This window comes from Cebus imitator, unplaced genomic scaffold (genome assembly GCF_001604975.1).
Source record: "Cebus imitator isolate Cc_AM_T3 unplaced genomic scaffold, Cebus_imitator-1.0 Scaffold238, whole genome shotgun sequence".
In the NCBI taxonomy this organism is placed as follows: domain Eukaryota; kingdom Metazoa; phylum Chordata; class Mammalia; order Primates; family Cebidae; genus Cebus; species Cebus imitator.
In genome coordinates, this window is record NW_016107553.1 from 2,216,906 (window position 1) to 2,231,756 (window position 14,851).

At 40.3% G+C, this 14,851-nt stretch overlaps 2 protein-coding genes across 12 annotated transcripts in view; one reads left to right on the top strand and one right to left on the bottom strand.

The window, feature by feature from the left end:
- Positions 1-14,851, top strand: part of CPEB3 (cytoplasmic polyadenylation element binding protein 3) — a 246,448-nt gene that overhangs the window by 155,630 nt on the left and 75,967 nt on the right. The window lies entirely within an intron of this gene.
- Positions 14,049-14,797, bottom strand: LOC108282309 (succinate dehydrogenase cytochrome b560 subunit, mitochondrial-like). Its single transcript, XM_037727738.1, has one exon. It carries the CDS (start codon positions 14,719-14,721, stop codon positions 14,290-14,292), a length of 432 nt encoding a protein of 143 aa, XP_037583666.1. The 5' UTR covers positions 14,722-14,797; the 3' UTR covers positions 14,049-14,289.

Below are 14,851 nucleotides of genomic sequence, written 5' to 3' on the forward strand. Positions count from 1 at the left end.
GCTTGCTGTGAAACTCTCAATCCAGATTTTCTGGTTGCTGTTCTTTTGTGGGGGTGGGGCCAGCCGAGCCTGATCGCCTGGCTTCCTGCCTCAGAGCCTTTTTTAAGTTGGTGTTCCAGTCGCCTGTTGAAGAGGCGCCGGGGTCTGTTTGTTTTCCCCTGCGGCCACACACTGCGCAGGCTTAAACAGCGGCACTGAGGTTTGTGGTGCTTTTTATTTTTTGCCCTGAAATCTACTGTCCTGGTTCTCTGCTCAGTCCCCTTTTTGAACCAGCGAATGGGCAACTTCCCGTGGCTCCAATCGCCAGCCAAAAGGGCCCCCGGACCGGTGTATTTTGTACGGAGAACCGCGGCTCCAGGGGGCCGACAAAGCAGCCGCGCAGGGCAAAGCAGCGGCGCTGGCCGGCACAGCCGCGCTGGCCGAAACAGCCGCGCTGGCAAGCGTGGAGCACCTCCACCCGGGAATTTCCTAGTCTGTGGGCAATAAAAACGCGGCGTCCACTCACCCTCTGCGCTTTCACTGGGAGGTGCAATCCTGAGCTGTTCCTAAACGGCCATCTTGGATCGGCGACCTCTAGCTATTATTGTATTATGGTCTATATCTCTCTTTAGCTGTAGTGACATGTACTTTATGTATCTGGATGCTCCAATGTTGGATGCATATATAATATTGTTATGTCCTCTTGCTGTATCGACCCCTTTACCATTATATTAATGACCTTCTTTGTCTCCTTTTATGGTTTTGGTCTTGAAATGTATTTTATCTGATATAAGTATAGCTACTCCTGCTCTTTTTTCATTTACAGTGGCATGGAATTTCTTTTTCTATCCCTTCATTTTTGGTCTATGTGTGTCTTTATAGGTAAAGTGTATTTCTTGTAGGCAGCAGATGGGGCATTTTAAAGAAATCCATTCAATATTATTATTGATGAGTAAGAATTTACTGCTATTTTTTTATTTGTTTTCTAGTTTTGTTGTCCTCTCTCCTTCCCTCCCTCCCTCTCTCCTTACTCTCTTTCCTGACTCCCAGACCTCCTTTCTGGCTTCCTTTTTATTTTACGTGTATCTGTTGTGTATATCTGTTTTTGATTTGAGGGTACCATGAGGCTTGCAAATAACATCTTATTAACCCATTATTTTAAACTGATGAAAACACTGATTGCATAAACTAACAAATAGGTGAAGAATAAACAAACAAAAACTGTATTTTAACTAAATTCGCCCCAGCTTTTCAACTTTTTATTGTTTATATCTTATTGTACTATATATTGAAAAGTTGTTGTAGTTATTTCATCGTTTAGTCTTCCTATTCAAGATATGAGTCGTTTACACACCACAATTACACACCACTATTAAGTGTTAAAATAGTCTGTATTTTTGTGTGTACTCACCAGTGAGTTTTGTACCTTCAGATAATTTCTTATTCCACATTAGTGTCCTTTGCTTTAAGATTGCAGAACTTCCTTGAGCATTTCTTGTAGGATAGATCAGGTGTTGATGAGATTTCTCAGCTTTTGTTTGTCTGGGAAAGTCCTATTTCTCCTTATTTGAAGGATATTTTCATTGCATATACTATTCTAGGATAAAAGATTTTTCCTTCAGCACTTTAAATATATCATACCACTGTCTTGTGGCCTGTAAGACTTCCAGTGAAAAGTCTGTTGCCAGACATACAGGAGCTACATTGTATGTCATTTCGTTTCACTTGCTGTTTTGGGGACTCTTTCTTTATTCTTGACCTTTGGGAATTTGATTATTAAATGTCTTGAGGTGGTCTTATTTGGGTTAAATCTGCTTGGTATTCTATAACATTCTTGTACTTGGATATTGTTACCTTTCTCTAGGTTTGGAAAGTTCTGTTATTATCTCTTCGAATAAATTTTCTGCCCTGACCTCTCTCTTTACCTCTTCTTTAAGGCCAATAACTCTTAGATCTGCCCTTTCAAAGCTGTTTTCTAGTTCTCATTGGTGTGCTTCATTCTTTTCATTCCTTTTGGCTTTTTCTTCTCTGATTGTGTATATTCAAATAGGCTGTCTTCAAGCTCACTAATTCTTTTGTTTGATCAGTTCTGCTGTTGAGAGACTGTGATGCATTCTTCAATTTTTTTTTTCTTTTTTTGATGGGCGGTGGGGGACAGAGCCTTGCTCTGATGCCCAGGCTGGAGTGCAGTGGCACAATCTCAGCTCACTGCAACCTCCACCTCCCGGGTTCAAGCGATTCTCCTGCTTCAGCCTCCTGAGTAGCTGGCATTATAGGTGCGTGCCACCACGCCCAGCTAATTTTTGTGTTTCTAACAGAGATGGGGTTTCTCCGTGTTGGCCAGGCTAGTCTTGAACTACTGACCTCAAGTAATCCGCCTGCTTCGGCCTCCTGAAGTGCTGGGATTACAGGCATGAGCCACTGCACCTGGCCTCATTCTTCAATTTGTTAATTGAAATTTTCAACTCCAGAATTTCTGCTTGATTTTAAAAAATTATTTTAATCTCTTTGTTAAATGTATTTGATAGTATTCTGAATTCTTTCTCTGTGTTATCTTGAATTTTACTGAGCTCCTGAAAACAATTCTTTTGAATTCTCTGTCACTCTGGGATTGGTCCCAGGTGTCTTATTTAGTTTATTTGATGGGATCGTGTTTCTTGAATGGTTTTGATGCTTGTGGATGTTCATTGATGTCTGGGCATTGAAGAACTAGGTATTTGTTGTAATCTTTGCTGTCTGGGCTGGTTTGTACCCATCCTTCTTGAGAAGGCTTTGCAAATATTCAAAGGAAATTGAGTGTTCTGATCAAAGTCTTTGGTCACTGCAATGTAAACCCTCTTTTTATATTAAGAGTTTTAAAAAACACTTTGTATAAGTTAATTCCCACTTTGCTGTAAAGAACTACCTGAGACTGGGTAATTTATAAAGAAAGGAGGTTTAGTTGGCTTAGTGTTCCATAGGCTGAACGGGAAGCATGACTGGGGTGGGAGCTCAGGAAACTTATAGTCATGGCAGAAGCAAAGAGGAAGGAGGAATGTCTTACATGGCCGGAACAGGAAGAAGAGAGAGCAAATGGGGAGGTGCCTCACACTGTCATAAACAACAAGATCTTGTGATTATTCACTCACTATTATGAGAACAACAAGGGGGAAATCTGGCCCCATAATCCAATGACCTCCCACAAGGCCTTTCTTCCAACACTAGAGATTACAGTTCCACATGAGCTTTGGGCAGGGACATAGACCTAAACCATATCACACTTTGGCCTGTGTTTAAAATATTTCCCCCATTTGTCATTTACTTTTTGAAACTTAAAAAAATTGTTTTGTAGTACTAACATTATAAATTTTTATATGCGTAAATTTATTAATATCTTTATGGTTTCTGAATATTTATGCTTTAAAAGATTTTTCATACAGCAAGACAGTAAGAAAATACTATACATGTTTTTTTCTTTTTGTTGTTGTGGCTTTTGTTACTTTACTTTTTACATTGACATCCTTGTTTTGGTCTGGAATTTATATTGGAGTAAGGCATGAGAAGGGATCTTTATTTTTTTCAGGTAGCTTGACAGATGCCCCAGTTGTTTATAGGCTAGTACAATTTTTTCCTCATCGATTTTAATTGTTAGAATTAAATATGGATTGCAAGATCATGTCTTCTGTTTCTCAAGAAATACACAGTTTATCCAGAACTACTTGATGCAGTATGTAGCTAATGAGCACTTGAAATGTGATTAGTTTGACTTGAGATAGGTTTTACGTGTAAAATATACACTGGATTTAAAAGGCTTAGTTTTTTTTTTTTTTAATGTAGAGGATCTCATTAATAATTTTGTTTGCATGTTAAAATAACTATGGAGGTATTGGATTAAATAAGATACTAAAATTAACTTCACCTGTTTCTTTTTATCATTTAAAATATGGATACTGGAAAAATTTAAATTACATATGTGACTTATATTACATTTCTGTTAGACAGTGCTTCTCTAGAACAAGGGTCAACAAGCTACCTGTTTTGTATGGCCTGTGAGCTTAAGGATTTTTTTTTTTTACATCTTTAAGGAATTATATGGCACACACATCTCTTTCCAGAAAAGGTATGTTGACTCCTGCTCCACATCTCTTTACGGAAAAAGTATGTTGACTCCTGCTCCAAAGTAGCCCACAGAATTGCTCATTTTGCTTTGAGACATCCAGTGACAAAGAAGGAAGTTTGTTTCAGAAGAACTCTTTATATTTGTAGGCCTAGTTAGTTATTAAATGCTTCCCTCTATTGTGTCAAATGCTTCCCTGCAATCTTTACTCCTTGGTCAGTGTTGTCTTATAAAGTAAGACGGAATAAGTCATCATTGTGACATCTAACTCTTGGTACTTAAAAAACTATCGATTTCTCTTTCCAAGCTAAATATTTTTATTTTCTCAGTTACGCATTATGTCTATAGTTTCTGGGTCACCATTCTTCTTTTCTGCCTTCTTTTTAAATTGCTGAGAATTGAAGAGAATGAAGGTTGGTCAGAGCAGTATAGAGTTTAGCACCTCTACAGCTTCCATAGATAGCTCTTGGTACAGTCCAATATAACAGCATTAAATATAGAACTAGAGTACATTAGTGCTGGTGCTTTCATTTTATAGCTGAGGATAACTGTTGAGATGGACCAGTGAGAGCTATGCCAAGAAGAGAATCTGATCTCCTGAATCTGGTCCTCAGGCTTGCATCCTCAGAGAGCAGATTGCCTTCTTAGTGATTGAGGTCAGGGAGAAATAATTATTAGACTATTGGCTCCTGTTGTGTCATGCTCTTAGCTAAAGTCTGAAGGTTGACCTATTTTGGGAGAGCCTAAAGAAATTTGATGTTATTCCAAGATTGAATTAGCTTTGAGAATCCATGCTCATTGCTTAAAATGTTAGGAATATCTCCGTTGTTCACCTCAAATTGTTCAGTGCCTTCTTAATAATGCCCCTTCTTGCTAATTACACTTTTTCTTACGTCACTTCACATTGGCCGTTAGGTATAGTTTGTTTGGCTGTATTAGGCTTATGTGTAAATAGAAAGGAAAACATGAACCAGCCACTATTGAGCCCTTCAGCCTTTCTCTCAGATAATGTATATGTAATGAAATAGACAGAATCATCTGTTCATCTAGCAAGTTTACCTTGGTGCAGATTTGAAGTAGGGTTTGTAAAACCATGACCATTTTCAGTGGATTGTTGAGAGCTTAAAATCCACATAGACAGACCTCATTTGATGAAAAAGAAAAAAAAAAATCCACATAGGGAAAGAATGGCCAGGTGGCCAGTTACATGGACTGTGTGGTTGTATGTTTTTGAGCCAGAAGAGTGGGAGGCCATGCAGACTGCAGCTCTTCCAGCACAAGGTCCATTAAGACATTTAATCACCCATTGAGGATACACAGAGCCTTACGGTTCAGTTTGTCTGTGGGCCACGAGTAAGGAAATGCTTCAAAACACCACTGAGACCATCGAAGGCGAAGGAGGGCATAAAAGTCACAATGTCTGTTTTCATGATTTGGTCCCGAACCTCACAACTTAGAGTCCTATCGGGGAGGCAAGACATTAATCAGATAGTCACAAAAGTAAATATGATTACAAACCGATAAGTTCTCCAAAGGAAAAATAGAGTGCAGGAGAAGACTAAAAAGGGGGTATTTAGATTGGGGGTATGGAGAAAGCTTGTTTGAGAAAATGGCCTTTAAGCAGACCTGAAAATTGAGGGGTTGGTTAGAACACGTAGAGAAGCAAATTTCAAGCAGAGGACTATCATACCAGGAGAAGTAACTATGAAAAAGGCTTTAGTGCCTTTGGAGAAATGAAGGAAGTGTGGCTGTAATGTGTTTTTTTGTTTGGAGACAGGGCCACACTCTGTCACCCAGGCTGGAGTGCAGTGGTGCAATCATGGCTCACCGCAGCCTTGACCTCCTGGGCTCAAGCAATCCTCTCACTTCAGCCTCCCAAAGTGTTGAGATTATAGGTGTGAGCTACCGTGCCCAACAGGGATGTTGTGAGGTAGAAGAAAAATGAAAGAAGGAGCTTTGAAGAAGGATTTTTTTTTCTCTTAAATTGATTGAGTCTCCCAGAGAGAGTAGATATGAAAGCCCTCTTCTGAGTTACCTGATCCCAGTATTTTCTTTTGTTATTCTAATTCTAGACCTTAATATTATAATGAAGTAGTAGAACCAAAACAAAGCAATCTGGTTCTCATTGAACATGTTATTTTGTAAGCAAGAATAATCCTGCCATCCCAGCAGAACCAACCATCATCATTTTTCTGTCTCCTTCCAGTCTTTTTATTATGTAGGTCATAGGGGTTTGTTATACAGATTATTTGATCACCAAGGTATGAAGCCTAGTATGATTTTTTTTTGCCATAAAATTGCTTTATTAGGCCAAACTACACCTTATAAAAATGCTTTAAAATGTAGCAGGAAGAGATGTAAAGACTCAAAGAAGTACAAAGAAGTAACAATGGCTATCAGAACACACTAAATAACCCATTGGTTATTTTTCCTGATCCTCTTCCTCTTCCCACCCTCCACTCTCTGATAGGCCCCTGTGTCTATTGTTCCCCTCTATGTGTCCATGTGTTCTCATCATTTAGCTCCTACGTATAAGTGAGAACATGCAGTATTTGGTTTTCTTTTCACTACTTTGCTAAGAATAATAGCCTTCAGCTCCATCCATGTTTCTGCAAAGGACAAGATCTTGTTCTTTTTAGTGACTGTGTACTATTCTATGGTGTATATGTACCATATTTTCTTTATCTAGTCTACCATTGATAGGCATTTAGGTTGATTCCATGTCTTTGCTGTTGTGAATAGTGCTGCAGTGAACATACATGTGCATGTGTCTTTATGACAATTTATGTTCCTATGGGTACATACCCAGTAATAGGTTTGCTTGGTCAAATGGTAGTTGTTTTTAGGTCTTTGAGGAATTTCCACACTGTTTTCCACAGTGGTTGAACTAATTTTATACTCTCACCAGCAGTGTATAAGCGTTCCTTTTTCTGTGCAACCTTGCCAGCACCTGTTATTTTTTGACTTTTTAATAATAGCCATTCTGACTAGTGTGAGATAGTATCTCATTGTGGTTTTGATCTCTAATGATCAGTGATATTGAGCTTTTTTTCAACCTTTATTTTAAACTGAGACTGAAAGAGGTGAAGTATCTTTTCATAAGAACATACAGCTTTTATTAGACAGACATGAACCTGACAGACCAATATTTTATACTATTTTACCTGGTGGATAATAAAGTTATTTTTATTTGTTTTGCTGCTGTGTATGATTTGTGGAAAAGGAAGACAGGTTTAAGCTACATAATCTGATAGATTATGCTGTTATTTACAAGGCTGGATTTTATATTAAAATTAGCAATTTAAGCTATATGACCCAAGATACATTTTAACATTTAAAAACAAAAGTGTCCTTGACTTTTTCCTGAGCCTTTGTATTTTATTTGTCATACTCACATAGCTGTAGTATTTCCAAAGAGGTGATGTAGACTGGGGCTATAGGTCTGAGCTGCCCTTTAGCCATAACTTAACCGTGGAATTCTGCCTCCTGGATCATGTGATACTATTTCTGGACATGGATGAACTACTTGGTAGTTGAGTTCTTTGACTGCAAGGATGGTAAGTTCTTTTGTACCACCTTAAATCAGGCGTGTGGTTATGAGTGACAAGGGTAGTCTAAGAACAGGAACTGTAATATAACCAGGTATCATGGAGGCTGTACCAGGGTATGGCAAGCTGCAGGGATTTAAACAATGAAGGCTACTAATTATCCATTGCAATCTCCCACCATTATCTTCACTCAGTTTGAATAGTTTTCATATTTTTAGTTGAATTCCAGAGAGGGAATTTGTTTGACCCAGTTCATCTTTTAACACCTAGCTATGACATAGGTCATCCTAATGATAGGGCCCTAGAATCCTTGATTACTTAATAAAAGAAGTTCTAGAGCCAGGTGCAGTGACTCATGCCTGTAATCCAAGTACTTTGGGAGGCTGAGGCAGATAGATCACTTGAGCCCAGGGGTTCAAGACCAGTCTGGGCAACATGGTGAAATGCCATCTCTACAAAACATACAAAAATTAGCTAGGCATGGTGACATGTGCCTGTAGTCCCAGCTTCTTGGGAGGCTGAGGTGGGAGGATCACCCAGGTGATAAAGCCTGGGGTGATAAAGGCTGCAGTAAGCCGAGATTGTGCTATACTACACTCCAGCCTGGGCAACCAAGTGATACTCTGTCTTAAAAAAAAAAAAAAAAAGAAAAAGAAAAAAGTTTTGTTTCTTTTAGTATGCAGCTGTGAATGTGGCCACTAGGAAGATAAGGTGGACAAGCTTGATGATAGATAACATAACCTCCCTCATTGCTCACTGGGAGAATATCCCATGTCCAAAGTTGCTGTCACTGGAACTACCAAAAAATGCCTATCCACCCTGAACCTTCTACCCCTTGTTCTGCAGTAAGAGCTGATCCTGATGCTGTAATAGTCTCACCTCTCATAGTGGGTACAGAGAATATGAGCCCAGGGAAAGGAGGTAGCATCTGTTGGGCAATGAGCACAGCTATGCTACCACTGTTGAGGCCTCTTGGGCAAAGGCAATGATGGCAGCCAGCTACAGATGTTGTACAGGAGTTTGGCCATGTGGCTCTGAAACTGTGTTCAGAAGCCAGTGATGCTGGCAGTGGAATGGAAGAGACTGTCATTCTCAGCTTACCTGGGCAGCTCACAGTGTTAGCTTCAGCAGTCTAGGGGCACAGGGTCCAGATGAAAAGAAATAGTAATAGGCACACAGCCTTATATAAGAGTGACCAAACCCTTGTGCACTGATTCCCACCCACTTTTAGAAAAGTGTGTATTCCTGAATGGCTATTTCTGCTGGTGATCATGTATGTTCTCTGCACTGGCTAGGCTGGCTTGTCCTCTGGTCCTCTTGACCAAGGTCATGTAGTTGTGGAAGTTTTTGCAATACCAGCATGGTTTGTGAACCTGGCACAAGCCAGGCCACATACTATTCAGATTGAACACAAGCCAGCTAGCTAAGGAGAAAATGTTTGAGGAACAAGGAAGAGGAATCTACTTTGAATGGGCAAAAACAGGCCATTGTGGAGCTGCAGTGGGCTGCAGAGTAGCATTTATTTCTTTTTCCTTCAACTTGTCTAAATCTGGCTTTGAAAAGGAAAGCTTTCAAATTTCACATTTTTTCCCTTGTAGCATAACTTGAATGGAAATAAGTCAGTGTTGTTTTAGGCCCGATTCCAAGTTTTTCCACCTTCTGAGTTACGTAAACTGATCAAGTTGAGAAGCCAAGGGTTTTAGCCTGTATTTAACCTTTTGCTGTTTGTCATCTTTTTTCTTTTTCTTTTTTATAATTATAAAATTAATTTCTAAGGTTCAATTCAGGTAAGTTTTTTATCTTTTGAGTAACATTCTGCCTTCTTAAAAAAAAAAAAAAATCAGGTCCTGGCTTATAGTGCTCACTCTGTTTGGTGATTTATGAATCCTATATTTTAATATTTTACTTGATTGTGGTTGTCATACCCAGGAAGGATTTTCTTATAAAACCATGGAAACTGTATTGTGTGATAGCAAGTGTGGGCTTTTTGTTTTGTTCTATGCCGTTTTGACAGATGGAGTTCATCTATCTTTGCTTTTAAAAGCTTAGCACACTCTCACTTTACACGTTTATAAATGCTTTTCTCTTCAGCATTGTATTGAAGATGAACTATAAAGTTAGACTTTGCTTTCAAAGCATTTATAGTTTGAGGGACTGTACAGAAGGAAGTCATTAAGAATATATAGGCCACAGGACAAAGCTTGAGCAGCCACATAAATAACAGAAACATCTTGTTCAAGGTCACATCAGTACACACTGTGCTATGCCCAGGCAGAGGTGATGGGATGGGGGAGTTGCTTATTTAGTTCAGAGAAGCCATAACTCCTCCTGATGAGAACTTTTCGAGGAAAAAATAGACGTTAGGAACTGAAATGGAAGGTGCAAATCTGGCAGACTGAGACAGAGAGGATGTTTTAGAAGAGGATATAGCTTGGGCTGGGACTTGCTGACAGTAGTTAGATAGGGCTAAGGCTATGACCAGGTGAGACCAAGAGAGGATATGTTAATTGAAGAGTTAAGAATGAGAAGCCAGCTGGGAGGGTCTCCTGAAATTTTTTGAAAACTGAGTCCAGAGACCTGGGTTGTTTTTCAAAGGACAGTGGATCCACTTTAGTCTTGAGAAGGGTGGCGCAGAAAAAACTCACTGGAAACATCATTAAGATGTTTCATTAAGAACTGATCAGAGGAATGTTAAAGTCTAGGGAGGAGAAGAAATTAGACTATCAAAGCTCAGGCAGTATGTGCACAAGGCCAGACTAAAGCTTCATCTGTCTATAGGAGAGCATCACCTGGATTGAAACAGAGTTCCCCAGTTGTTTGCTGACTGAGGGAGAGCCACAAATAGTGGGGCGAAAGCTAGGTTTGTGGACTCAGGTGTGGGCACCATCATTGACTAGCTATATGACATTGAGCAAGTAATTTAACCTTTAAGCCTCAGTTTACTTATCTGAGTTAATACTACTTGTTGGGTTGTTTAGAGGATTATGTGAGGCCAGTGTATATAAGCACCAACACAATACTTAGGCTTATTAGGTGTTAAATAATCTTAGTGTCCTTGACTGTGATGGAAATGTCATGCTCAATAATAAAATTACCCAACTAGTTTGACCAGTTCTCTCCCATACCCCCAGTCTGGTCTCTGTTTCCTTGGTCAGGTGCTTGTTTAAACTGACTGTGACTAGAACTGACAGATTGGCAGACTTCACAAGGACCTCTTTATATAGAGAACGTGTGATTACGTAAGCAGATTTTAAGTCCAAATAACCCAGGTCACTGCCCTGGACTGCAAGACTTTACTAAGAACACAGGAAGATTACCAATTTTCAACTCTGGGGTGGTTCTACTCTGCTAGCTTATTTTTTTGCCCATTCCCAACTATTCCCATCCCTGCCGCCCAGCAAGAAACCCACAAAAAAGTTACTAGTGTCATAGAAAACACAAAACAGGCTAGAATCAAGTCTTAGTCCCACACAGTAAATATTGTTAAAGAAACATGTTTAGGATCGATGTGGTGACATCAAAAAAAAAAAAAAAGAAAAAGAAAAAGAGAAAAGAAACATGTTTAGTTCTGAATCTAAGGGGAATGTTTAGGAATCCATGCACTTAGGCTGTATCTATCTGCAGGGTTACCTCTACATTTTTTTTTTTTTTTTTTTGAGACAGAGTCTTACTCTGTCACCCAGGCTGGAGTACAGTGGCATTGTCTCAGCTCACTGCAACTTCTGCCTCCCGGATTCAAGCGATTCTCCTGCCTCAGCTTCCCGAGTAGCTGGGATTATAGACACCCGTCACCACGCCTGGCTGGTTTTTGTATTTTTAGTAGATAAGGGGTTTCACCATGTTAGTCAGGCTGGTCTCGAACTCCTGACCTTGTGATCCGCCCACCTCAGCCTCCTAAAGTGCTGGGATTACAGGTGTGAGCCACTGCACCTGGCCAACCTCTACATTTTAACTTAGGTTAGTTGTTTCCCTTGGAATGTTTCCTCCGTGTCTTCAGTGTTTTCACCTATGTCATACCATCAAGGTCTGGCCCCTGTGTCGCCACCTGCAGAAAGCCTTTCCTTATTTCTCTATTCATGTCTTCTCTGAAAGTGATCTTACTTCTTTCTGTGCTGTCCAACTTTAAAAAATATGTTTACAAAAATACTTCTTAGGATCCTTAATGCATTGTTCCTAAGTTAAGAGTTCTCTGTGTTTATTCCTTATGATCTTCTAGTGCCAGTATATAAATTCCTTAAGAACAAGAATTTGCTCATAATAGTATTCCCTTGCAGTGTGCAGGTTACATAATAAATGTTGAGTGAATCTTGGAGATGAGATATCCTCATTCAAGAGGAAAATGAATAAGAGATCCAGTTCAGAAACCTACAGTGCTCTCTAGCTGCAGGCAGGGATTGATGAGCTGCTTCAACTCTTCCCACCCACCACTCTCAATCCTCTAACTAATGAACTGTGCTCGCTGTTCTCCAAGTGAGCTGACCCTTTGGCCTTTCCATGCCTTGGCCTGTGCACCTTCCTGAACTTGGAATGCACTTACTTTCTGGAAAAGTAATCAGCCTCTGGCTCAGATATGGCCTTTGCTCTATGGTTTTCCCTGATGTTTGGGCAGATCTCCTCCATTTTTTTTCTCGCCAGTGTCCTGCAGGACATAACCCCAACGTACCACTTTTAATGTTACTTATTGGTTATTTATTTACAGTCTGACTTTTTCTGGGTCAGGGTTCTTCTGTGGCTTATTCATTTTCGTAACAACAGTACTTAGCATCATACCTGGCACCTCTTAAATCTTTTTGGTATTCTTGAATTGAGTCTAAAAAAAGTCTCCTGAGGCAAACCAGGTAAGTCCTCTGACCTGAAAGCCAAGGTCAGAGAGTGTTTAGAACAGACTGCCTGTGCCAAAGAAAGTCTAAACTTGGGCAGCTCTGGCTAGAGCAGTGCCCTTTAGGTCTCTCTAGGAAGGTCACTGGTAATAGGAAGCCTGATTTTGTGAGAGGAGAGAGCTGCCCATCTGCCCAGGCCATGGACCTTTCCTTCTAGGGTTGGTGTCAGTCTGAAACTAGCCATTCTTTGGTTTGCCATTTTATGAAAGCTGAAGTGGTTCAGGGCACAGCTCCACAAGCGGAATTTTTTTTCCATTTTTAGTCGGTACTTGAAACATATACATCACTGATAGTATTAGCTGATTTGAAGAACTGGTGTTTCTTTTTTAAACACACACACGCGCGCACGCGCATATCCCTCTTTCTAGAATGGGAGACCTTGTAGGGTTTTTTTTTTTCCCACAAATTTTTATTTTGAAAAATGTCAAACCTACAAAAAAAAAGCTCTGAGGATAATACAGTGGGACCTATATAGCTTTCTTCTAGATTCACCAGTTATTAGCATTTTGTCACATTTGTGCGTGCATGTTCTCTCTCTCTATCTCTGTCTCTCTCTATATTTCCCCAATAGCCCATTTAAGGTAAGTGTAGGCCGGGCACAGTGGCTCACACCTGTAATCCCAGCACTTTGGGAGGCTGAGGCGGGTGGATCACCTGAGGTTAGGCATTTCAGACCAGCTTGGCCAACATGGTGAAACCTTGTCTCTACTAAAAATACAAAAATTAGCCAGATGTGGTGGTACTTGCCTATAATCCCAGCTACTCAGGAGGCTGAGGCAGGAGAATCACTTGAACTGGGGAGGCGGAGGTTACAGTGAGCCAAGATTGCACCACTGCACTCCAACCTGGGCAATAGAGTGAGACTCTGTCTCAAAAAAAAAAAACGAAAAACAAAAAAAAACCCAAGTCGTAGACCTCTCATTCCTAAATACTTTAGTACATTTCTCCTGAGAACAAGAAATATCCAAACTGTTTCAATAATGTCCTTTAGAGCATTTTTTAAAATTCACAATCCACTCAAAGTCAGGAGATATAACAACTTGCATTTAGTTTGTTTTTTTTTTTAAGAATATTTTAATTCAGTTTCAGAAAAAAAATGGTACATGACTTGGATAAGAAAGCATAAAATTAAGAGGCTTTTCTGGAAATGCAAGAGAAAGAAATAACCTTTAATATGTTCAATGATAATTTTCTGGACCTTCCTCTTGTGTCAAAAGCTGTATAGTTTCTCCTCAAAGCAGCTGCTCCAAGAACTAACTAGTCCTCTTTATCTCCCTCTAGCTGGCGTAGACTAATTCCTTTCCACCCTCACCTCTATTCTTTCAATAACACTACATAGGTGTTAATGGCCTGGGCTCTCACCAGCGAACAAAATTGTTGTTTAAGCCAGCAACACACAGAGAGTGGCACCCCCCGTCCCCAGGGCAGAAGCCACAGAGTTAGCATTGTTTCCACTGTCAGGAAGAAGGAGCCAAAAGCTGACCCTCAGCAGAAATCAAAGCCCAATATGGTAAGGGAATAACTGCTTCCAGGCCCAGAGTAGGTAAGCTGTGGGCAAAAAAGGGGAGTTTTTGCAGCCACCCCATCTTTAAAAACAAGGGGAAAACTACACCCTTTTCCACTATTATGGTCTACAAGGTACTCTACTGCTCCAAGGGGATCTGAAAGCGCAAAAGGATCTAAGCAAATAAGGAGAACTTTTCCTAGGCTGGAGATAAAAGTGACAAACAGAAAGATGGGTGAATGTAATAATGTACAGGAAGATGATCCTGGGAACCTCTGTTCTTCACATGGCTGCCAGCCCTATAGAGGACAACACAGTAAGAACCAGAACAACCACTCCAGACTGGTATAGCTGGGGAATCTTCATGCCTTTTCCTAGTTCCCAAATCAAGTGGCAGATCCCATTCCAGGTATGATACATGAGAGGGAAGACAAGTGCAAACTTAGCTGCGTGGATCAGTGCTGGCCTCAGACGCAGGGACGTCATGAGTTCCATATAAGACGCAAAGTTCCCAGGGAGTAACAGGGCCGATGTGCCAAAAAGAGAGACCCCTGCACTCAAAGCAATGCCAGTGCCACGGTGACAGATGGACATTACCATGGGAAGAGACCAACTGTAGATAGTGATGTGTTCAAACGGGATGGTTTGAGCCTGTGTTCTTATTTCAGAACTGATCCATCTCTTCTTTGGCTGTGGTTCCCAAAGGAACAGCATTTCTGACACAGAGCTTCGGGCAAAAGTGGGCTCGGAGGCAATGATGACCAGTATGTCTCAGCAAGAGTGCAGCCGTCTTGGGTTCTGCATTTCATTGTTTTTTTTTTTTTTTTTTTTTTTTTTTTTTTTT

Coding starts and splice junctions, on each gene's coding strand:
- LOC108282309 (XM_037727738.1), bottom strand. CDS start 14,721: ATGCTGTTCCTTTGGGAACCACAGCCAAAGAAGAGATGGATCAGTTCT.